Source organism: Aquarana catesbeiana, linkage group LG04 (genome assembly GCF_042186555.1).
Source record: "Aquarana catesbeiana isolate 2022-GZ linkage group LG04, ASM4218655v1, whole genome shotgun sequence".
In the NCBI taxonomy this organism is placed as follows: Eukaryota; Metazoa; Chordata; class Amphibia; order Anura; family Ranidae; genus Aquarana; species Aquarana catesbeiana.
In genome coordinates this window covers 38,172,445-38,198,462 of record NC_133327.1, presented here as the reverse complement: position 1 = coordinate 38,198,462, position 26,018 = coordinate 38,172,445, and the positions used below count along the sequence as shown (strand labels likewise).

General features: G+C 41.6%; 1 protein-coding gene across 1 annotated transcript in view; it reads right to left on the bottom strand.

Moving 5' to 3' along the window:
- The window catches only part of AGBL5 (AGBL carboxypeptidase 5), a gene marked incomplete in the record, with an annotated part of 108,837 nt that overhangs the window by 13,529 nt on the left and 69,290 nt on the right, over positions 1–26,018 (bottom strand). The window contains 3 exon segments of the mRNA XM_073625053.1: positions 4,428–4,471; positions 6,264–6,385; positions 25,423–25,614. Coding sequence (XP_073481154.1) covers positions 4,428–4,471; positions 6,264–6,385; positions 25,423–25,614 — 358 coding nt within the window.

The following is a 26,018-nucleotide window of genomic DNA, read 5'->3' as shown; positions in this document are numbered from 1 at the left end:
CCACCCCTCTTCCTTTTCTTTTCCCTTCTGTGTAGTATCTTAGCATTAGGTTTATAGGTAGAAGCTTATTGAATGTGCTGCATATGTAATCCAAATTGTATCGTGCACCGCAAGCATCGTGCTTATTGTTACCGTGTCAACTCTGTTCCACAACTTACATACCAGTATATCTTGCTGTACATCGCTGTTGGCTACCTTATCTCGCTACACATGCTACATGTACATACTATCAGACTTGTTCATTTTTGTACCTCTGTACTTATTTTTTGAAACTCTAAAAAAAATGTATGGAATTAAAAAAATTTCCTTAACATTTTTGTTTTATTCATAAAGCAAGCAAAAAGAAACATGAAGGCTGTGATTGCTGACATCCTTCTTTGGCTATCCTTGGCCCCAGTGCGGGTCAAGGACGTAAAACAAGCTTGCAACTAGTGTAGTCAGAGGCACTCAGAACTTTGGCACTTTCAGTACTTTGTGACTACTTGTCACAAAGTACTGAAGCCATTGAATCAACATAACAGCCAGACAACAAGTATTTTCAAAAGCAATGCCAAGTAATGGCAGCCTACGCAGGTTTCCTTTAACCCTTTCGCTGCCAGAGCCATTTTTGCATTTTTTGCACACGTTTTAAAAAAATAATTTTAGGCCTGAAGATTACACAAAACCCACAAATATTATATATTTTCTGAAAGCAAACATCCTAGAGAATAACATATTGGTAGCTGCAATTTTTTATGTCACACGATATTACCGCAAAAGGTATAGGAAATGCAAAATTTCAGTAAAAAAAACACTGAATTTTAGAGCAAACACACACAATAAATTACCCAAACTTTTAGTAAAACATAAAAGACAAGGTTGTACTGAGTAAATAGATACCCAGCATGCCAAACCTTAAATTTATGTGCGCCTGTGAAATGTCAACAAACTTCAGTACCCTATATTTTCTATAGGTGATGCTTCAAAAGCCCCCTATAGGTATCCTTTTGGTTTTACGGAGGAGGTCTGGTGTTAGAATTATTGCTCTCACTCCAGCGTACGCGGCGATATGCAACATGTGTATCGCAATCAACGTTTTCACACATAGGCGCCCAGACGCATGCGTTTACGTTCATGCGAGTGTGTATATGTGGGGGTGGGGGGGCCTCAACATTTTTTGGGTTGGAGATTTTATGTGCTTGGTGTAACTATTTTTTTGCAAAAAAATTACATTTTTTTTTTAAACTTAACTTTTTTTTTTTCCAATTTACATAGGGGGCAAACTGTCCCCTATGCGATGATTTTTAGGTCACAGGTTCTCTTTACTAAAATATGCAGGGTCTTAAAAATCCTGCATGTCTGCCCTGTACTCCACTGAATGTTTTGCAATGCAGATCGCATTGCAAAACATCTTTTCTCGGCGAAGCAAACCGGGGACACCGAGAGCTTGACCCGGAAGTGACGTCAGAGACGTCGCTTTCCGGGTCACAAGAAGAAGGGGAGGAGAGCGGACGTGTGCCCATTCTTCTCCTTCCCCTCTACCCGCCGGCACCCGCCATGGAGATCCTGGGCCCACCAATGGGCAAGCGGAGCCCAGTAAGCATGGCGGGGCGCTGTGGCGGGGGGGGGGGGGGGGGATGGGAGCATCGGTACCAGGGGTGTGCGAGAGCAATCGGAGCTGCCCGAATGCTCTCATCTGCCTATCAGTTTTAACACACAATCTAATTGGCTGCAGCCACTGGATTGTGTGTAATACCCCCCGCTGTTAGGTCCCTCTTCTGTGACCCCGACCCCTCCCTCCTGTCGGGTGCCCCCACAGCAAGCAGCTTTCTATGGGGGCACCTGAGCCGAGCCGCAGCTCCCTGTGTCCATTCAGACATGGAGCCCTTTTGATTGACAGTAGCAGGAGTCAATGGCGCCACGCTACTGTCTCAGCCAATGAGGATGGGCGTCCCAGGCAGCCGCGCTTTTTATTGCATTTAAATGTAAAATGTTAGATCTGAGGTCTTTTTGACCCCAGATCTCACATTTAAGGGGTCCAGCTATACTTTTTTTATATTACAAGGGATGTTTACATTTCTTGTAATAGGAATAAAAGTGACCCAAATTTTTTTTTTTTTTTTTTAAAAAAGGACAGTGTACAAATCCCGCCAAACTCGCACGCAGGAGCGAACGCATACGTAAGTCATGCCCGCATATAAAAATGGTGTTCAAACCACACGTGAGGCATCAGCATGATCGTTAGAGCAAGAGCAATAATTCTAGTGCTAGACCTAGAGAATTTTTTAAACATCGCCTATGGAGATTTTTAAGGGTCAAAGTTTGTCACCATTCCACGAGCGGGCGCAATTTTGAAGCATGATATGTTGGGTATCAATTTACTCGGCCTAACATTATCTTTCACAATATAGAAAAAAAAAATGGACTAACTTTACTGGTGTCTTATTTTTTTTAATAAAAAAAAGTGAATTTAAAAAAAAAAAAATTGCGCTTGTAAGACCGATGGGCAAATGCGGTGTGACAAAGTATTGCAATGACCACCATTTTATGCTCTAGGCTGTTTGAAAAACAAATTTTATAATGTTTGGGGGTTCTAAGTAATTTTCTAGCAAAAAATAAATAAATAAAGAAGATTTTAACTTGTAAACAACAAACCTCAAAACGAGGCTTGGTCCTTGAGTGGTTAACAATAAAACACAGTAACGCTATAACATTAACGCAATAAAGCAACGCTTTTTTTTATTGTTTAATTATTTTTTTTTTTAGCTCTTTTTTTTTTTTTTTTACTTAACTTCTTTTTGCAATTTAACATTTTAATAACCATATCCTGACCTGCTTTTAAAGGGGTACACACTTACTCATGATTATGCGTTTGTATGTTCATTTATATAAAAAAAAAAAAATGAATTTTTTATACCCATGTGCTTCATTCAAAGTCCCAATCTCCTTTCCCCACTTTTTTTAAATATAGATAGGGATGGAGGCAATTGACCTCACCAGGTCACGCCTCATATAAAGTCCCAACTGTTCTCCTTTTTCTTAATGCATTATATGCATTAAGGTGGAAAACCTTCTGTAGTGCTGCAGCCCACCTCAGCCCGTCCGTTTTACTTACCTGATTGCTGTCATCCTCCGGCCGGGAACGAGCACACCAGCCCTAGCTGGTGTCTTGTGTCCTGATTGGATAAACTGATAGCAGCACAGCCATTGGCTCCCGTTGCTGTCAATCAAATCCAATGACGCAGCACCGGGGGGCAGGGCCGAGTCCTGCATTCTGTGTGAATGTACGGGTGTCAACCTTAGGAGAGCCCTCTCCAACGTGGGCACTCGATGCGGAGAGGAGCTACCAGCGTCACTGAGAGATCCCAGAAGAGGATGATGAGGGCCACTCTGTTAAAAACTAACTGCATAGTGGAGGTATGACATGTTTGTTATTAAAAAAAAAACAAAAAAAACAAGGGTTTACAACCCCTTTAAGTGTAAATGTGTGATATGAGATCTGTTTGACCCCAGATCTCACAATAAAGAGGCCCTGTCATGCCTATTTCTATAAGGTTGCTTTCACACTGAAAGCGTCGGCCATTAGCGGTAAAGCGCTGCTCATTTTAGTGGCACTTTACTGCTGTTTAAGCAGCACGTTTGCGCCGCTTTCTGGCTACTAGGGTGGCGCTTTTAACCCCAAAGTAGGGGTTAAAATCTCCCGCTTTGCGGCGATTCGGAATCGCTTTTCAGGGGCTTCAGAAGCGCTGCCCATTCATTGCAATGGGTAGGGGATTTGAAAGACCCCATTCACACTGAGGCAATTTTCAGGCATTTTAGCGCTAGAAATAGAGCCCGCAAAGTGCCTGAAAACATTCTCTGCAGTTTGCGGGACGTTAGAAAAAGTCCTGCAAGCAGTATCTTTGGGGCGGTTTGGGAGCACTGTATACAGGGCTACTTATAAATGTGGAATGGCAACTACCAACCCTAACCCCCATCCCCCTCCGCCCCTCCATGGTTCCTGACCCTGTTCCCTCTCACCCTGCTGTATTCACCATAATATAAAATAAACAGTAATGTAAAATTTACAATTCAACAGAATAGTATTCTGTTACAATGGACACAGCAAATGTGCAGCATAATAATTGTGGGTGGTGTGACTCTTTACAGCCCATTCACACAGGGACGACTTGTCAGGCGACCTAGTCGCCTGACAAGTCGCCTCCCGTTCTGTGCTATGGAACCGTTCTAAGGGGAGCGACGCAAGTCGCTCCGACTTAGAAAAAGGTTCCTGTACGACTTTGGGGGCGACTTGGGGCGACTTGCATAGACTTCTATACAGAAGTCGTTTTGCAAGTCGCCCGGGCAGTCATTTGCAGGTCGCCTCGCTGAGGCGACCTGCAAGTCGTGTTGCCCCTGTGTGAATGGGGTCTTAGACTTTAGTGTTTAAAAAAATAAATAAAAGATACCTGGAATAATCTGTGCTATGGCTGTTACTTCTTTTCTGCAAATTCTAAAAAAAAGATAGAATAAGTTTATACATACAAAAGTTATAGTGAAATAACCTATATCACATGTCTCCAGGCATGCTCAGTAAAGCTGAAGTTTAATCTGCTTATAATTGCCTTGTCTGGTTCTTGCGGTCTCTTAATTAGTTCCCCTAATTATCATTTGTATCTTTCTTTTGGAATATGGTTTACTTATATGTATTTGGATCGTTTCCTGCCATGATGATCTTTTTAAATCACATGTATTGCAAATTTTATACAAAAAACTATTTATGTAATAAAGCTTTGTATTTCGAGGTCTGTGAAGTTTATTTGGCAAGTCTGTATTTTTCCACATTCCCTTGTTTTTTAGGTTCTTATAGGAATGTGGTACCCTCCTTACTGGTTTTAATTCTGCATCAACCCAATACACTGTATAATAAAAAAAAAATAAAATAAAAAAAACAGACTAAAGTCACGATTAGAAGCCAGTGATTTATTTTTTTGAAGCCAATAGTTCAACACAACTCCCAGACAACTAGCATTTTTAGAAGGCCAGCAGTGGCCAGCCTCCATAGATTTTGTGACTTTTGATGTTTAGGGGTATGGGACTTCCTTCTATCTCTATTTTTCCCTGATTACACAGAGCAGGCATTCAGAGTACAAAGAACAACTCACATTATTTCCTGTAGAGTTTACACTCCTATATCCCTGACACCTGTCTATAGGAACATATGAAGTGTATACTATATTTTCAAAAGTTGGTGGACACCTGGGCATCACACCTAAATTACTTTGTTGGACATCCTATTCTAAAACCATTGGTGTTAATATGGTGTTGGTCCCCCTTTAGCTATAACAGCCTATGCTCTTCTGGGAAGGATTTCCACAAGATTTTGAATAGTGTCTGTGGAAATTTGTGCCAAAGGACCATTTGTGAGGTCAAGTTCTAAAGCTGGATGAGAAGGCCTGGCTTCCAATCGGCATGTATAGGACTGGTTTTAAACAGATGGGCACAGTCATGTCTGAAAAGAAAAAAGGACCTTCTCCAAACTGCTGTTACCGGAAGATAAAGGCATAATTTTCCAAAATGTCTTTGTATGCCGTAGCATTAAATTAGAAGGAAAGGCTACGCAATAACCCACCTGTTGAATGTTGACTTCCTATTACTATCTGAATACCTTCCTTATTAAGTTTTTATACAAGGTCATCTGTTTGGAAAGCTATAGCTAGTCTGTGTCCTGTGGAGGACCATCAATCATTCTGCTGGTGTTCATAGCTCCAAAACATTCTCAGACAGGAACGAGTTCCTCCAGGTGCAAAGAAAGGGGATAGAGCCAGAGCTTTGCAGTCATGTGACCACACAGAACATCTTAGAACAAAGGTATTCAGATAGTGATTTATTATAAAATGTATGTGGGGGTATCAGAGCAATGGGGAGGCAACATTTAACAGATAGGTTATTGTATAGATTTTCCTTCTATTTTAACTGTAACCTTCACTGGAAATATTGTAACACAATCATTTGGAGAGGTTTCACCATATTTCTTGTCATATTGTGAATGTGTGCCAGTGACATATGTTTCTGTTTGCTATTGGACAGCAAAACTGTCAGGTCTCTAAAATGACCATTTGGAGTGTAATTCACACATATCTTCTGCAATGCATGCCCCTATCGTAGTTAAAGGAGTACACACTGTTGCCAAGCTCCCATCCAATAACCCGACAAGAGTGTTTATGGATTGCTGAAGGAACCACACACAAACACAAGAACATTTGCAAGTTGCATATACAGGAGGTATTATTGGTTTGTTTTACCTGGATAAGAGTGGCACCGGGGTCTGGGCGGATGAGAGTCTTGCTGATGTCTCCTTCCCGTGAGCCTTTCCTGATTTGTACTGAGGTCTTTGTCTTGGAGATGATGCCGGTGAAGCCGCTGCCTACACAAAACACAAGTGCAGAAAAATACATTACCACCAACAGTATTGAGCTTTATGGGCAATGTTAAAGTCTCGATATATGGAGCACAATGACCAGATGCTGTTGACCATAGCATCCATGTTATTACCTCATCATTTCCTAACCTACAATGATAACGGACGTGAGAGGTCATAGTACTCTTTTAGACTTAGTAGTAAGTCACATTCAATTGGACTTGTTCTGTAAGTCAAGGCCAGCCATACAGGGTTCGAATCTAGAGTTTAAAAATTTTAATGGGCATGCTGAATGTACCAAGTTGATCGAGCCATCAATCAATAGCAATAATCACTATCTTCTCCTGGTGGGGAAGGCTTCCCCCACCAGGAGCACACAATTACTCAGCAGGAGGGATTCTCCTGTCTGCACTGATGGGAAATTGTGCAAATTTCTTTCCTGCAATCACACATGGCCTGCCTAAGACATTTCGTAGCTTATCCAAGCCACTTCTGAAACATACCCCAGCATTTATATCCTGACAGGTAGCACGGACACCTTAATCCAATTACCATGGAAAGTGTCAAAGCGCCCATTGTGGTGGAGGTTGGGCGTACCATCGTTGCCTTTGGATGCCCAGTGGAGTTTGTGCATGCTCAGACTATAGTAACTTGGTAGTAAGCCCAATGCGAATTTAATGTAACATTTTTTGATTGTTTGAGTACATTTTGCATTATGGAGATTTTTAAATTTGTAGATGCTCCCGCGAAGTCCCTCAAGAAGCAGCGAGTAGGCTGCGAAACATGTTGGACCAAGTCAACGGGAACATACAAGCATCAACTTCAAATTTGTGCAGAACCTTTTATGGTTTTAATGTGATGTTTTTGTATTGCGGAAGCATTATGTGGTCACAAGTGATCACATTTTGATATTTGTATAGCTACAATAAAATTCTTTATCTTTTATGGAATTTGTCTTTTTGCCTCAGTATAAAAGCCTTGAAAGTCCCATATTGCTAGGAAGGATTTATTTCTGTTGGTGTTGTCTATGACTTTTTTGGGGTGTAGCATCGTACATTTCTTCTCCAAGAATTGGCAGGAATTTTTTTTCAAAGCAGACGCTGATTATCCTAGAACACAATGGGGAAGATTTCCTAAAACTGGAGAGTGCAATATCTGGTGCAGCTCTGCATAGAAACCAATCAGCTTCCAGGTTTTATTGTCAAAGCTTAATTGAACAAGCTGAAGTTAGAAGCTGATTGGCTACCATGCACATCTGCACCAGATTCTGAGCTCTCCAGTTTTAGTAAATATCTCCCAGGTGAAAGCTGTGGAACCACCTTGCTCTGGTTACATCATCCCATTCTTGGTGACAGCAAGTCTGTACATGTGATATTCTTTTGAGTTACATGGCTGAAGGGGTGAATTGTTGTAAAATCTCTAAAGGTAGACATTTTAAAATGGCATTATATGTGGACATTAGATGGTGTTGAAGGACCCCCACCTGTGCTGAACAATGGCTCTTGCAAACCAGTTGTCCTCTCTTTCCAAAATGAGCACTTCACTGTTCTCAAAAGAAAGTCCATTTATTTTAAAGTGTAGGAACACTGTCAAGTGATAGTCTGTGGAATTTGCTTGCTATGATGGACCATTCGTTTGTTGAGAGGTTGTTTTGCCTCCTCAAAAGTGCAGGTCTTTGCATTCCTCACTACACTGCACTGCATATGCCAAGTCTGTTTGATAGTGTTTGAGTGTTGGGTCTTTAGGATATACTGTACAAGCTTCTGTCTCAGTGTATTGCTTGAAGTACACAAGGATGCAATATTTGTTAAGGATCCTTTTAAGTTTTTCTGACACTCCACTTCCAAAAGGGATTTCTCCTTGTGCTGTACTTCTCCTCTCGGTTCAACGGTCCCATATTTTTACTTGACCTTGTGGAATGTTTTAACGAAAGCTTCTCCTTTTAGACTTGTCCTTTCACAGTATCAAATGTTTGGCTATACCCACGTATCAACAGGGAATTTTATAAGTATATGCATTTGTTCTTTTATTTTAAGTAACGTCCATTATATGCAATGTTTTATAAAATCTCTATCCTAGGAGTTTACACTCTTGTTCCCTTCATGCACAGGTCTCCAATTTGGTCAAAAGTGAAGTATGATTTTTGGATTGTGAGTTAAAGATGAAGCTCCTTAAAATAGTGCTCCTGGTTGAAATTGAATCCAGGGTCCCACTGCTTTAAAGCATGAATTTTAACATCTTTGAGAGACAGATGCAGCAGAGAAGAGCATGCTGATGGTAGTGTCTTTGTCATTAGCATTCAGCACAACATATAAGCCTCCCTAAGGCTCCATTTACATATTTCCGATGCATTAGTTTGCACATGTTAAGATAGACCATTCATTTGAATGGGCTGGCAAGGGACCAGAAAATACACCAGAACTATTTTTCCTCATGCAGCACGACACAATACATGCCAGTGTACTAGGACGAAGGAACATGGCTTTAGTGCTTTAATTTTAAAGGCTACATCTATACACTAACACAGTTATGGTGTGTTATCATGCACTGTGTTAATACACGCTATCCCAATGCCTAGGTGTAAAGCCAGCCGTAAAGTATCGTATTTTTCCATGTACAAGACGCCCCCATGTACAAGACGCGCCCCACTTTTTCAACCCAAAATTAAGTAATCAATATTTTAAACATAGGTAAAACAGAACACATTACAGTTAATGTTTAAATACCAGCATATTATGCAGGGGTTGTTCTTGTTTTCCCCACTGTCTGATGATACACTCAGTGGAGGGAGCTACAAACTGTTTATCTGCAGCTCTATTCCCATGCTCTTTTGCATAGCTGGCTACATTTGGTTTGACTTTTGCAGAGTAAGACAATCACTTACTTTTGTATTATTTTCTGACATCTTGGGCTCAGAACACTCCAGTCTCTGTTGCATCTGTGCACTCTCCACTTCCCCCCTCACCTCCAGCTCCAGCTGACGTCAGTAACATACGGCTTGTGATTGGAGGAAGCCCTTTGACAAGCTATGGGCAGCGACGCACCTGCGCGGCTGTCTCCCAGGCTCACTGACCGTGTATTTTTAGGAAAAAATAGCGTCTTATACACGGAAAAATATGGTACTTCTGGGTAATACCATGTATTACATGGCAGCCTGTAAATGAGCAACCCACACACTGGATGTTTAAAATTGAATGTAGAGTTTGTTTTATATATACATCTGTATTATGTTAAAAAAAAAAAAAAAAGGTTTAAAATTAGTCAGTCCAGTACATAATATGGAGAAAACTTTGTGGACACCCAACCATCACACTGGTATTACCTTGTTGGGCCTACTATTCCAAATCCATGAGTTGCCTCCTCCTTTGTGACTACAACATCATCTACTCTTCTGGAAAGAATTTCCACAAGCATTTGGAGCATCTCTTTGGGGATTTGTACTGATGTAGGATGAGAAGACCTGGCTTTCAGTTTGCCTTCAAATGTAGCCTGAGTGTGGGCAGTAGGGTTTGAGGTGGGGCCATTAAAATTCCTCCACCTCAAACATACATCTTTGTGAAGCTGGCTTTATGCAACTAAACTCAAGAGGAGTGTGTGTGTGTGTGTGTGTGTGTGTGTGTGTGTGTGTGTGTGTGTGTGTGTGTGTGTGTGTGTGTGTGTGTGTGTGTGTGTGTGTGTGTGTGTGTGTGTGTATACACAGTATATCATACACTAAATGGCGAAAACTTTTTGGACATCTAACCATCACATCTACACTACATAGCCAAAAGAATGTGGCTACCCCTCTAAATGTGTTAAAGGGTAATTTTAACTTTTCACAAAAAATGAAAATGTAAACTATCTTCAAATATTCTATCCACACCACCTAATGCACAGCCTCAGAGTAAGTATCCATATGCTTGCAATGGCATGCACTCATTGGTCAGTGCAGCCACATGATTGTTCTGACCAATGAGAAGTGCATCTGAGGCTTCTTCTGAGGTATCTCAGAAGAAAGAAGTTCTGCCCACTGGTTAGTACAGTCACACTGACCAATGAGTGTTTGCCATTGTGACCATTATAATGGTTACTCACTTCAGGGCTTGGTATTACGATTTATGAACCGCTACATTGGCAGCACGACTGCTGTGTGCAGCAGGGTCCCGAGCACGGGTGTCAAACTGGCACCCCTCCAGCTGTTGCAAAATTACAAGTCCCATCATGCCTCTGCCTGTGGGAGTCATGCTTGTAACGGTCAGCCTTGCAATGTCTCATTGGACTTGTAGTTTTGCAACAGCTGGAAAGGCCACCAGTCTGAGACACCTGGTCCAGAGGGTTAGTCAGGATATGTGGAGTTAATGCACTTTTTTTTTTTTTTGTTAGACGATGACCCTACTCTTTAACCACTTGGGTACTGGGCACTTTTATCCCCTTCTTGCCCAGGCCAGTTTTCAAGTTTCAGCGCGGTCACACTTTAAATGAAAATTGCGTGGTCATGCAAAACTATACCCAAACTTTGGGTGGTATTTAATCACCACTGGGTTTTTTCATTTTTGTTGCTAAATAAACTAATAAAGACCGAAAATTCTGGAGAAAAAAAAAACAACGTACTTATAGTTTTTTATAACATTTTGCAAACAGGTAATTTTTCTCCTTCCCTGGTGTGTTCTGATAAGGCAGCACTGGTAGGCACTGTTGGGCCTTCACTGATTATCAGTGTACATGTCCCTTTTAGAGAAGCCAGTTATCAGCTCTCTTCTCCTCTCCTCATGCTGTCAGCATGAGGAAAGGAGTGCCAATAACCAGCTGCTGTTCCGATCAGCTGAGATGTATTTAAAGCGGGTGGATCATGTCATGCCGTCGCCGCTGAAGTCCCGCCCACTATTAGGGACGTAACTTGTACGGAAATACATCACGTGACTTGGATCGTGACGTCACCCGCGTCTCGCTCATTGATCTCCGTGGCTCATCCTACAAGGCTTCTATCCGTCGCACTGGGGTACAGTGCTTCGTTTGTAAGTTTTCCTACTGCTGTTTTATTAAAATTTTTATGCAATATACAGAGAGCACTAGATGTTCCTTACTTACTTTTCATGTGACCACTGCGAGCATCACAAGTTTTGGGTATCTGACCGGCAACAAGTCTACCTGTTCCTGCTTTACTTCCCTTTGAGGGAAATGCTGTCTTTGACGTGACTGATTAACTCAGGGGTCCAACAGCTGAGGTGAGTGGCTTGTGTCACCGTTGGTGGAGGTCTTGTTTCACTACAGTCACTCATCTTGTGTGGATATCACTCGTACCACTGGATCACATGTTGAAAATTCTTTACTATGGACTTTAGAACAGTATTCTCTAATGAATGTTTTTAAATGTAATCTTATGCGCTGTACTGCTTCTTGTGATCATTTATGTTTTGGGATTTGATAAGTTATACCCTCAGTACCACAGCTGCTTTAGTTCAAATTATTTGTGATTAGCGCTGGTTGATTTTTATTACATAATAACCAGCTTCTGTCTACATCCGTGATCAGCTGTGATTGGACACAGCTGAGCACACGGTAAAGAGCCGCTGATTAGCTCTTTACCTCAATCTGTGATCAGCAGTGTCGACCGGACACTGATCACAAAGTGCGCAACCTGCGTCCCACAGGGGGCGCGATCACAGGAGGCCATCATATGGCAGCCTCCCTGGACTAGCCATCCGGGCTGTAGCTGTCATTTGCGGTGGTCGGCAGGTGGTTAAAATGTCCCTAGTGAAGGGTACTGTTAATGCTACAGGATATAAAGACATCTTATGTTGCTCCTGCAACCTTGTGTTAACAGTTTGGGGTAATCTTTTTTCGTTCCAGCTGGACTGTACCCCTTGTGCACAAACCAGTTCCATAAAGACATGGTCTGACACACTTGATGTGAATGTATTCACGTGGCTTTGCACAGAGCCCCAACCTCAACCCTACTTACTTCTCTTTGTAACACAAAACGTTTTTTTGCCAGGTCTACCCATCCAACAGAAGCTTTTGCCTGAGCAATGATATACTCCCTCGAAACACACTCTACATTTTGTGGAAGAATGGAGGCTGTTATAGTTACAAAGGGGAGACAACAACCATGGGTTGTGAGCTTTCAGCTCAATATCTCAAGTGGAGTTAAGCTGACCATAGAGGGATAACATTTTAAACAAAAATTCTTAGAAATATTTATACAAATATTCTCAGAACGTTCAAAAAAATGTATTTGCTTTTAACATTTGATTTTGGAATAAAGGGCCTTTACTAAATAATCAGGGCAGTTAACAGACAGCTATGAGGCAGTATGTTGCATCCTCACTGCCTGTTTTAACCCTGAAAAGCCCAAACCAGTGCAACACAATCATATACATTACATGCTGTTGTGGCCCAGCCCCAATTACTTGAATGGGTCACATTGGGTCGGCTGCAGTGTTGCCTGATGAACATAATACAGGGTATAATTTTTGTAGAGACATGAGTACAACCTCACTTGACCACTGTTGCAGCTTAAGGTAAGCGGGTGGAGAGCATAAAAACTGCAGCTGAGCGGAACCTATTTTTTTTACTGCTCCCCTCCACCCCCAGCCCGTGCGAATGAGCCCTAACTCTAAAGAGTTGCTACATTTGTGATGATATACTTGTACTTTCTACTGGTGAGGCTGTAATGTTTTCTTATATTTTGCCGGAAGGCTACACTGCCAGTTTCCCTTACCTACGATGCCTGGCGCCTGTACCCGAAGTCGATTTAAGAATCAGCCTGGGTGCCAACCTCACTGGATTCCTGGACAGGTAAGTGTCCTTATATTAAAAGTCAGCAGCTACAGTATTTGTAGCTGCTTTTAATTTTTTTTTGGGGGGGGGACGGAAGCTCCTCTTTAACAAATTTCATGTATAAGCACAGAAATTCAGGTACAAATAGTTACTTGCAGCTTTTTTCTTTCTGTAAACTTTTATGTAGCTGCCAGGGGGATGAATGGGAAATACTGTTCTCTAAGAAAGGGAAGCTTTAAAAAGGTAAAAAAACATGCATAAAATAGTTAAATGTATATACAATCTTAAGGGAAGAAAAATGAACCCTTGCGACAGGATCTCTTTAATCCCAGTACTCCACCGCAAGAATCCACAGCACCTTAGAAGGTCACTTAGGAAAAAAAGTACTTCCTGTGCCTTGGAACATGCTCTTGCATTACCGATGACATTCAAACTTACAAGATAGGTGTGAAATTCGGTTGGGCACAGTAAGAAACTTCTTGTTACATCGGCATGAGTGAAGAAGCAATGCGTAAGAATTTCTAGGAAATCGTCTTCTGCTACAGAAACCAATAAAGAGGAGTGGGGTAGACTGGTGAACTACTGTAAAAACTGAAGCCCTGTGCAAGAAGCCTGTGATCCCTGTATACATGTCAAAGAAAACATTTTCAGGATCGATGGAAGTGATCCTTATAAGTGCTATTAATTGGTTACACAGTTAGGTTGAAAAAAAGTAGATAGGAAAATAGAGATACAGTACTCCAAGATGGATGAAATAAAAAATATCTTTATTGCTAAATCCAGTTAAAAATCACAGTAAATGCGTTGCACATGTCAGTGCTCATTCATTACTAATGAAAAAGCACTGACGTTTGAAACGCGTTTATTTGTCTTCCTGAGACCATGTGTATATCCTGTAATTTTTAACTGGATCTAGCAATAAAGATATATTTTTTATTTAATCCATCTTGGAGTGTTGCCATCTCCATTTTCCTATCTATATTGAATATGGCTGTGGACCGGGATGCCACCCAGGTAAGTCTTGGCGCATGTAAACGTGCATGCAACCACGGGCTGTTTGGAGCTGTGTCCACCTTGTTTGCTTTCCTTCAGGTTGAGGAAAAAAAAAAAAAAAAAAAAAAAAAAAAAGGGACAGGTCTACCTAGCTCAAAAAAACAAACAAAAAAACCCTAATAGAAAACCTCCATATACACAATCCTATATCCACAGTTGATCCAGAAGAAGGCCAAAAAATCCCAATAAAGCATGATCCAATTTGCTCCAGTGAGGATAATATAAAAAAAAAATTCCTTCCTGATCCCCCAGGAGGCAGCTGGATATTCCCTGGATCAATTACCCCTGGTGTTTTTACCTATAAAATCTTAGTATTCAGTTATATTTTGTGCATTTAGGAATACAACCACCTTTTTTTTTTTTTTTTTTTTTTTTTAAACAATCTACTGAGCTGGCCGAACTAGTTCTTGGGGGAATCTATTCCACATTTTCACAGCTCTTACTGCAAAGAAGCCTTTCAGTATGTGAAGGTTAAATCTCTTTTCCTCCATAAAGAGTGCCCCCTTGTCCTCTGTAATGACCTGAAAGTGAATAACAACAACCAGTTCACTATATTGACCAGTTATGTATTTGTACATGTTGATCATGTCCCCCTCTTAATCTCCTCTTTTTAAGAAAGAATAAATTTAGTTCCTCTAATCTTTCCTCATAGCTGAGCTCCTCCATGCCTCTTATCAGTTTGGTTGCCCTTATCTATGCCTTCTCCAGTTCCCCAATATCTTTTTTTGTGAACGTGAGCCTAAAACTGAACTGCATATTCCAGATCTGTACTATTATATGTTTTAGGTGCACTGTCTGCCTTTAAAGTATTGTAAAGGCTGAAGGTTTTTTATCTTAATGCATTCTATGCATTAAGATAAAAAAAAAAACCTTCTGTGTGTAGCAGCCCCCCAGCACCCCCGAAATATCTACCTGAGCTCCTTCTCTCTCCAGGGATGTCCACGATCCCCTCAGCCATCCAGTACACTCCTCCTGATTTGTCTCAGCCAAGCAGCTACGCCATTGGCTCACGCGCCTGTCAAAGTCAGTCAGCCAATCAGAGGAGAGAGGGGGCTGGGCTCCGTGTCTGAATGGATACACAAAGCTCCGACTCGGCTTAGGTGCCCCCTGTAGCAAGCTGCTGGCTGAGGGGCACTCAAAGGAGGGAGGGGCTAAGAGCAGCAAAGAGGGACCTGAGAAGAGGAGGATCGGGGCTGCTCTGTGCAAAACCAACTGCATAGAGGAGGTAAGTATAACATGTCTGTTATTTAGAAAAAAACAACGAGCCTTTATAATCACTTTAAAGTCCCAACTCCTAGAGGGGGTTAGAAATGTTTTTTTTAGTATACACCTGGGAAGTTGGCAAGCAGACACCCGACCTTACCATTAGTGGAAACAGTTATTCCAGATCGGTAAAACAGAAAAATTCTTGTAGCAATGGAGTTTTTGTGGGCATATAGAAAATGGTACCACAAAGTAAAGTGATACAATCATATTGTTTGTTATACAAATATTAAAATTCTATATAGCACCATATCCAGAGTTTGCAAAGTGAAATTTAAACCTTTTTTTCAATTTAACATCCACATGTCAGCTCAACATGTTTCAAATGCTTCAAACATCTTCATTAGGAGCACATGTTAACAGTATCCGTATAGGAGCACTCAGTAATGTAAAATCAAAAGTTTCCATACAGATTACTGGAGTGGAAGCTCTGGTCTGGACTTCAATACTGCCATTCATTGAGGGGAAGCAACAGCACGTCCAGATCCTTAACCACAAAAGAAATATATGTATTCCAGGAAGTTTAATACTCAGCAGATCAAGATACTCCTAAAACCATCCCCTGAGCAGATCCTCGGGTATTAATGGGATCTGCCTTGGGGATGAGTATCTTGGATGGATGGCGGGATTGAACTCCAGACCAGAACTTATTTAGATTATTTCATGAATATTTTGCCCTTTATTTAGAAGGTAAAAGTGGAGGACTATATTGGAGATTTTTTACACCTTTTGGACCACTATCACGTCACTGGCTGTCTCCTTTTGGATTTGAGAATTTCCACTCTAGGAAACTTTAATTTTACATTAATGGGTTTTCCTATATGCATACGGTTTACATGCCTCCTGATGAAGAAGTTTGAAGCATTGGAAACGCGTTGAGCCAACATGTGGATGTTGAATTGAAAGATATGTGAACTCCACTTTGCAAACACTAGCTATAGTGCTATATATACACCGTATTTATCGGCGTATAAGACGCACTTTTTCAACCTGAAAATCGGGGGCAAATAGTGTGTGCGTGTTATATGCCAATACTTCAATTTGGGCTGCCTCGGAGGGGACGGGACGAGCGTCGTCCATTTACATATAGGGAGAATCTCCTGTTTACTCAGCAGCCTCTGTAATAGGAAGTTCTGTCTCCTGGGCCGGCATTAGACCAGTGTTCTGTCAATCATAGAAGCTGGTCTAGGAGGCGGGACTTTGTATTAAAGAGGCCGAGTAAACAGGAGATTCTCGCTGTATGTAAACCGTTTGTGATCTGATGGCGCTCGTCCCGCCCCCCCTCCCTGTCCCCTCCAAGGCAGCAGTAATCTGAGGTGAGGCTGCAAATGGTCACTGATCAGACTGCATTGATGGCAATGGTGAGGCTGCAGATGGGCATTGATCAGTCTGCATTGATGGCAATGGTGAGGCTGCAGATGGGCATTGGTCAGTCTGCATTGATGGCAATGGTGAGGCTGCAGATGGGCAATGGTCAGGCTGCATTGATGGCAATGGTGAGGCTGCAGATGGGCATTGATCAGTCTGCATTGATGGCAATGGTGAGGCTGCAGATGGGCATTGATCAGTCTGCATTGATGGCAATGGTGAGGCTGCAGATGGGCAATGGTCAGGCTGCATTGATGGCAATGGTGAGGCTGCAGATGGGCATTGATCAGTCTGCATTGATGGCAATGGTGAGGCTGCAGATGGGCATTGATCAGTCTGCATTGATGGCAATGGTGAGGCTGCAGATGGGCATTGATCAGTCTGCATTGATGGCAATGGTGAGGCTGCAGATGGGCAATGGTCAGGCTGCATTGATGGCAATGGTGAGGCTGCAGATGGGCATTGATCAGTCTGCATTGATGGCAATGGTGAGGCTGCAGATGGGCATTGATCAGACTGCATTGATGGCAATGGTGAGGCTGCAGATGGGCATTGATCAGTCTGCATTGATGGCAATGGTGAGGCTGCAGATGGGCAATGGTCAGGCTGCACTGATGGACACTAGTGAGGCTGCATATGGGCACTGACCCTTATTTTTCTTTCTTTATTTAAAATTTAAGTTTTTTTTCCTGAAACTTCCCTCTTAAAATCAAGGTGCGTGTTATACACTTAAGTGTGGTATATGCTGATAAACACGGTAATTGTATTATGAATTTACTTTGTGGTACCATTCTCTTTATGCCCAGAAAAAAAAAAAAGTGTATTGCTACAAGAATATTTCTGTTTTACATGTATTTGAGGATGTGGGCATATAGGACAGAGATCGTTTATATTAATATCAATATTCTAGATGAGGTCTAACTAATGATTTGTACAGGGACACAATGGTGTTTCTCTCTTCAGGCTAAACCTTTTAATACAAAAAAATATTATACTCATTTTAGAAACTTTAGCTTGGCACTGCATGCCATTATTAAGCTCATGATCTACCAGAACACCCAGATCCTTCTCCACCATTGATTCCCCCTATTGTATTCCCCATAGTATGTATGATGCATATTTTTAGCCCACAAGTGCATAACTTTACATTTATCACCATTAAATCTAATTTGCCGCACAGTTGCCCAATTAAATAGTGCATTGAGGTCGGCTTGTAAATTGGAGACATCCTGTAAGGACGTTATTCCACTGCATAGTTTGGGGTCATCTGCAAAGACTGAAATGGTACTTTTAATCCCAGACACTATATCATTTATAGAGATATTAAAAAGTAAGAGTCCCAACACTGAACCTTGGGGTACACCACTGATAACCTTAGACCATTCAGAGTAAGAATCATTAACCACTACTTTCTGAATTCTGTCTTTTAGCCATTTTTCTATCCATTTACAAACTGATCTTTCCAATTCTGTAGACTTTACCTTACACAGCCATGTGCGGGGAACTGTGTCAAATGCTTTTCCAAAATCCAAGTATACCACATCCACGTCCCCTTTGTCTACGTTTTCGCTTACCTCCTCAAACAGAAATCAGATTTGTTTGACCAACTTCGATCTTTTGTGAATGCCTTCTGACTATTGCTTTACCACTTAAGGACCGCCCACCTGCAATGTACTGCAGAGCGATGTACCTGTATGCAGCTGGCCTCTCCTGGGTATGGGGTGCATGCGACGACTCCTGCTGTTATTAGATACAGTGGCATTTTGTCAGCAGGTCCCAGCCAATGTTTCATGGCAGGGACCTGCTGATTGGCTGTACCCAATCACAGCCGAGAGCATTGTGTTGACAATCAACGCAGGGCTCTGTACAGAGGGAACGCACTCTGTTCTTCTCCCTTTGCAAGGAGAAGAAACAAGGTTTAGTAAAAATCAGCACAAAATACACACATTAACACGTGTTAGCACATATGCAACCCCTTGATTACCTGGGATGTTAAGCCCTTCCCAGCCAGTGTAATTAGTACAGTGACAGTGTACAGTATTAGCACTGATCACTGTATTAGTGTCACTGGTGATGTCAGTTAGTTGCCACCCAGTGTCAGATTGCCCTCCCCACTATCACAGCCCCACTATCAGTCGCTGATCACCGCCATTAGCAGTATAAAAAATAAACATACCGGGATATACACCATCATTTGCAGACACTTTAACTTTCACGCAAAACAATCAATATACACTTATTGATATTTTTGTTTTTACCAAAGACATGTAGCCAAATACATTGTGGCCTAAATTTATGAAGAAATGTGATTTTTTTTAATATTATTGGATGTTTTATAGGAGAAAGAAAAAAAATAAATGGGGGGGGGTCAGAATTTTAGGTCTTTTTTCGTTTATATAATAAAAAATAAAAAACCCAGTGGTGATCAAATACCACCTAAAGAAAGTTCTATTTGTGTGGTCAGTGTTGCATGACTGCGCAATTACCAGTTAAATTAGCGCAGTGCTAAATGGCAAAAAATGGCCTGGTCATGAAGGGTGTAAAACCTTAAAATATTATTTTCTACCAAAAACTAATTTATGTGGTCTTTTATGAAAGTAGCCATTATCTTCCCAACTATAGAAAATTAAACTAACTGGTCTGTAGTTACTTGATAAAGACTTTAAACCTTTTTAAAATATAGGCACCATACTGGCCTTACACCAAATTTAGCTGTACCATGCTAGTCATTAAAAGGAGAAGTATAGCTATTTTGGCTATATTTCTATGGATCACAGGAGTGCAGTTCATTCTGCACTAATGTGATCCATTTTCAGTCAATCCAGGCTCAGGAAAGATCACGACTAAAGGCCCATACACACGATCAGACTTTTTGACAACAAACATGTAAACTACCTGTTTTAAGGAAAAATACGACCGTGTGTACGCTCCATTGGACAAACTTTTTCAGTTTTCATCAGACAAATGTTCGCTGTGCAAACAGACAAACTTTCCGGCAACAAAATGCTATCGTCCATCAGACTTTAGTCCAAAGTACAAACACGCATGTTCAGAACCAATTGAAAAGATCAGACAATACAGAAGTTGACCAAAGGGTGGAAGTAAAGAGCTGAAAAACCACGTGATTTGGTGAAAGTTAGCTGAAAAAGTCTTGCCGTGTGTATGCATACCAAGTTCGCGGCCAACGCCCTTTGGACAGAAATCCATGGAAATGTTTGTTTGAAGTCTGATCGTGTGTATGAGGCTTTAGTCAGGATCCACCCAGATGCCGAGACCGACAGCTGGCTCAGTCTCTCAACATGCCACTAAGAGCCTGAGCCAACCCCTCCGGCCCCCTCCACAGCCCTGCACTCCAGTTAGTGCTGGAGGGGCAGAGCAGAGAGCTGACAGTCACTGCTCTCTGCTCAGAGCCGAGGGGGAGAACTGAGCGATCAGGGGTGTTTGCCTAGTTCTTTTTTTTGCTATTCCCATACTTTTTTTTTTTAAAGAGTCTCTAAAAACTGTATCAGTGAGGCGGTAATTGTCACTAAGGCAGGCCAAAGATTACTCATTTTTTTCTTTCCACGTGTATTGGAAGGAAAGAAAAGCGCTCAAATGTTTTGATGGGAGAATGCCTCCCACAGCACTACTGCATTCCACCAGCAGGTGGACGCGAGGAGCCTTCCCAGCTGACAGGATAAGACTGCCGCTGGCAGTAATCGTAATTCGAAAAATCCAACAGTCTGGTTGTACCCAAGTTGATTGATAGGTCAACAAGGGAAAAGTCAGCCTGCTCATACATGGATCAAAATTCGAACGGTTTCTGCTGAACCTTCTGAATTTCGATGTATGTATGGCCGGCTTAAATTGCAGCAATCTGTAAAATCCATTCAGCTGATCAGATTTCACCTTGCTTTTAAACTGATCAGCCGAATGCATGTGGTTGATACGAGTTTATAAATCAATAAAAAAAGGCCAAGTGTATGTATGAGAAACTGGTACACAAGAAATTACATGACACATCTTAACCAACAAGACTTATAGGATAGTCACAAATAAAATGCAGTACAAAGCACCAACATATGATTTTATTGACACTAAATGTAAAAAGGGTACAGAGAGAAAATGCACAACAACAGAACACATCTGCAAGCGGTTATATAAAGCAGCACATAGCAGTGTAGTGTGGTAAAGCGGAAAGGGAAGTTCTACCTTTACAGCAGAAAGAAAGCATGTCCCCATCAGAACCCATTACTATTCACTGACTGTGACCAATCTTTCCCATCCACAATGGTCACCACAGCCCCTTACATGGCAGCAACACCATCAAAGTAAAAATGTCTTACTTTCTAAAGGGATATTCCACTCAAAGCCAATAGGTCAGTAGTTGGAAAAGGAAGACTGACAAGATAAACTGCCTAACAACTTCTTGTATCTCTTAAGGAGTCTCTACGATGGAGCCCCCAAATTTACACAAATTTCCAGGCTATTAGCTGGGGTTTCCAATTTGCCTTTTGGTTTTGTGTCCAGGAAAGTAAAAATACCCCAAAAACGGACTTAAGCAAAGCCAGGAGCTACAAGGGGAAGAGGTCATCCATGAAGTCCCAAGTGCCAAACATGCACAAGATGATTTTCAGGCACTCACAGCTTTTATGTTCAAAGATGACCAAATGGATCAATGGAAACAACCACCAACTATTATACTGAAAACTTCAAAGGATCACAGCTTTTTTTTTCTATGAGAAGGCGGGGGGGATATCCAAGTAAAACATTGTTGGAATAAGAAGATTGGAGGGTAAGGATTGCTCGAGAAAAGGGTTGCTGGACAGCACCAAGAAAATTAGCCTGCCATAATGGGGAAAAAGGCAAGTTTGAAGGCATGAAGAGGGTAGGAGACAGAGTGCAAAACTCCAGTTTGTAGCTCCTGGAAATGCCATTCTAGACCCAGGTGTCGATCAGTTTCTGGGACCAGAAGGATGACAAGAGGCGCCAGGAAAGAGGCGTTGAAACCACACTTGGCTCAAAAAATCATGTTCCTGCTTTAGATTTGAAACTGGAAGACTGTTAGGAATGCAAGGAACCTTTCCTAACCTCTTAAGTAGTCCTACAGATGTGAGAGAAGAGTACTAGCATGCAGCAATGACCTGGCAGACTGTCACAGAAGCAGCTGCAAGTTGCATGACAGGTCCACTAAGGAAAAAAGGGGCTTTTAAGAGGGCCTCTAACCTGTTCTTTATTAGATCTTTGAAAAACAGGGTCATCTCCACTGCAGCCATGAGGGACTTGTCAAGACAAAATATGGTTGAATCTACCAAAGGGACTGCCCACTTTTGCATGAAATTCTCCTCAATAGGAAAGTTGAACAAAGCATTTTGGAGAAGTAAAAACACTTTCCGGACAAGACTGGTCCTCATAAAGGACAGACTAAACCAACAAGTGGGCAAAGAAAGGTTTTGCTTAATACATAGAGGTAAGCAGACTTCAGCTGCTCTAATTCTAAGCATCAATAAGGGTGGGAATGGTATCCTTAAGTTTGTATAAAATCTTTGCTTCAGGTGTACCATCCTGATCTGATTCCTCAAAAGGAGAGGGATCATCAAATACTACCTCCTTCCCCTCAATTAATCTCAAGAAGGGAAGTCGAAGAGGGGACATCCAAGAAGCATGGCTGTGACCCCCTGTCATCAATGGTCTTAATAAGGCTGGAGATTCTGCCCCTGAAATCTTGACACTTTGGCAGAAAATTCCTCTCTGGACAGGAAAAAAAGAAGCTTGTGTGGCAGAGGGCCAGAGGAAGGCGTCAGATGGGGGGGCAACAGTCAGAGCAAAGGGATACTATAGTCCTTAGTGGACAAACTACCACTCCCGTCGGAGCCAAGTGCTGAGCTTGAGGTAGCAAGTCCATCTCAACTTATGTTAATCATCTGTCATGCTCTGTGAAATAATGTCCCTGGAGGGGTACTTACGACCTCCGCAACTGTGGGAAGGGAGGCCAAGGCCTTGGTACCAAGCTTTGTAGGCTGCTGTGATTATCAATGAGACTGTTGTGCTGTGGGCAATGGAGGAAAGCCAGGAGCTGTTGCTGGTTGGAAGGCAGGGCCAGAAAGGGGAAGAGAAAGGATGTGCAGTCGCAGTAATCCATTTAAGAACATGACGAATAAACAAAAAATGGGGTGAATGGCGCTACCTAATAACTAAGGGACTGAAAATCTGATACAGGGCTAAGCCTAAAAAGGGGGATATATGGCAGGACTCAACACCTCTTATCCTAGCTAAAAGAAACCACAACAAGACCTCTAATGGGGTTAGGTTAAGGGGTCTGTACAGGTAAGTATGTGTAGAGGGCAAGGGCCTCAAAGATACCTCAAAATGAGCAACTATGCCCAATGACCACCCATAAAGGACTGCCCAAAACAGTGACTTAATGGTACATAATAAATATGTGTGGTTAAAGTAAAAAATCAGCTAAAGGTGAGTATAATAAGTGTGAACCATACAAGTGTCAATAAGAGTGTTCCGCACTAAGCATAGTGCAAAGCCATACATGTAAAAAAAAAACTTGTACGTGAAAAATGTGCAATACAATTACTAACTGTATGCAACAAATATATAGTGATACAAAGTAAAGTATATAAATGCAAAAACCATTTAAATGCAAGAAATATAGATAATATCAAATATTCAGAAACAGATAAACCTTAAATCAAAACGGTATAGTAAAAATCCAAAGAAAACAAAAAAACAGAAAAATCAGGGCGCCATCAAAAGAGGCATGCAAGTCTGTATTGTGAGTGAAAAAATATATATAACAGTTCCTGTATATAGGATAATCAGCCCATATATATAGCAGAAAGAACATTAACAGGGGACTTGAGTGCTTTAGGTAACTCCAGGTGACTTCTGTGCTCCCCCTCCAGGGTCCCTACTCACCGGATACAGTCACCCCTGCAGGGGTAATAGGCATGTAGTTACTCTCTATATATTTATGTATCACTATATATTTGTTGCATACAGTTAGAAATTGTATTGCACATTTTTCATGTACAAGTTTTTTTTATATGTATGGCTTTGCACTATGCTTAGTGCAGAACACTCTTATTGACATGTGTATGGTCCACATTTATTATACTCACCTTTAGCTGATTTTTTACTTTAACCACACATTTATTATGTACCATTAAGTCACTGTTTGGGCAGTCCTTTATGGGTGGTCATTGGGCATAGTTGCTCATATTGCGGTATCTGAGGCCCTTGCCCTCTACACATACTTACCTGTACAGACTCCTTAACCTAACCCCATTAGAGGTCTTGTTGTGGTTTCTTTTAGCTAGGATAACAGGTGTTGAGTCCTGACATATATCCCCCTTTTTAGGCTTAGCCCTATATCCCATTTTCAGTTCCTTAGTTATTAGGTAGCGCCATTCACCCCATTTTTTATTTATTAATCAATTTCCCAGAGCCCTCTTAGGGGAACACTGTTAGGGGAGGCAGCAACCTTTTTATAATATCCTAAGCGCAGTCCTTCTTTATATTTATACCATTTAAGAATATGGCAGTACAGGTGCAGTTAGCACCAGGTTACCTTAGAGTCCCGCAAGTGCACTAAGTAAAGATTGCACAGACACATTAGAACCATTCGAATTTACACCAGTGCACATAATGGCACCAGAATCTAATCTAATCCTGAATAGCTGTGCAAGCAGAAGGGAAAGCTGGAGCTCAGATTTAAGGAGCCGAAATTTACTCCAGAGCATATCGCTGTGTGTGACACTACAGAGCTCTGTACCCCTTTGAAACTAGCATCTACTCAAACAGACAGGCGATGACAGTTTCAACTGTGACCGGTAACATAGTTTAAAAAATGTGTGCAAGAGAACTGTACACATATATTTATTTACAGTTATTTATAAAACAAACTCATTCTCATAGCACAGAAATATGCACAGACTTGTGTAGCATGCACTGTACAAAATATACACAAATTCCAAAAATTTTGGGGGGGGGGCAAAAAAAAAAAAAAGGCAAACTGGCGTTTTACAAAATACACTATATACAATATCTACATCAATGGAAAATTGTAATAAAGCATGCAGTGAATCTAGTAGCTGGTGTCATACTACATATAAAACATATACTATACTTGAATTGCAAATTTCAAAATCTTTACAAGTCTGCATGAATAAACTCCTGACAGGTCTCAATATACAGCAACAGTGTCAACTTTCAAGAAAGGAGTGCAATATTCTAATAAATTCCAACTCCAACCAAAACGAATGTGCCCATTTTGCACGTCATGGAGCAGGGTCTAGTCCCCCGTGGGAAATTTCTGCTCTGCTGGACCCCAGAGGCCACATCCTTCCCAACCCCCTCCTAGTAAGGCTTTTCCAAGGTGTCAGTGCTGAGAGCCTAGAAGCTTTTTTTTGGAAAACCATGCCGGGAAAGGAAGCCTTTATTGCCAGGATGCTTGGCTCTCTGGCTCAGTAATCTCGGAACGGGCAGACTAGAAGGAAGCAGGGAAGACAACCTCTTTGCCAAGGCTTTGTTCAGGAAACGTGCCTTGGAGACAGTTTTCAGGGTGGGCACCACCTTACACAGGGTGGAGGGATGGGCATGGTACAGACCTGACATGCTGAGTGACACCGGCAAGGAACAAGATGGCTTCTGTAGTGAAGTTCTTGGGCACCCTCGGTTGAGGAGTGGTGTGATCTGAGGTGCCTGGGAGCTGGAGGTATGATGGCTGCTTGGTGGGCTGTGGACAGCGGCTCGTAGCAATGACTGATGGTGTTGACGCCTTTTCTCCTGAGCTCTTGTTTCTGCAAAACATACAACAGATCACTGTGGTAAAGAAAAACAATTATATATTTTACTACTGATGAAATTAAAATAACGGGTGCTAATGTAATGTTCTTTATATGACTGCAGAAAGCTGTGACCTGAACAAATGATTGCAGAATAAGACATACCAAGAACCAGGAGAACAATGTCCAGAGACAGGTAATATCCTTGTTCTACAGCATTTGGGTTGCACTCATACCTGTAAGGTGTTCCAAAACAGAAATTGACGCACCTTGTAGTTAATAATGTGGTGCTTGTACAAATTCTTAAGTAATACGGTAATTTGTAAAATGTTTATGGTGGGGAGGTCCTACATGGTAACTGTCCATGACTGGAGCTTAAAAAGCTTCCCTTTTTTGACCAAGAGGACAGGCCTCTGGTT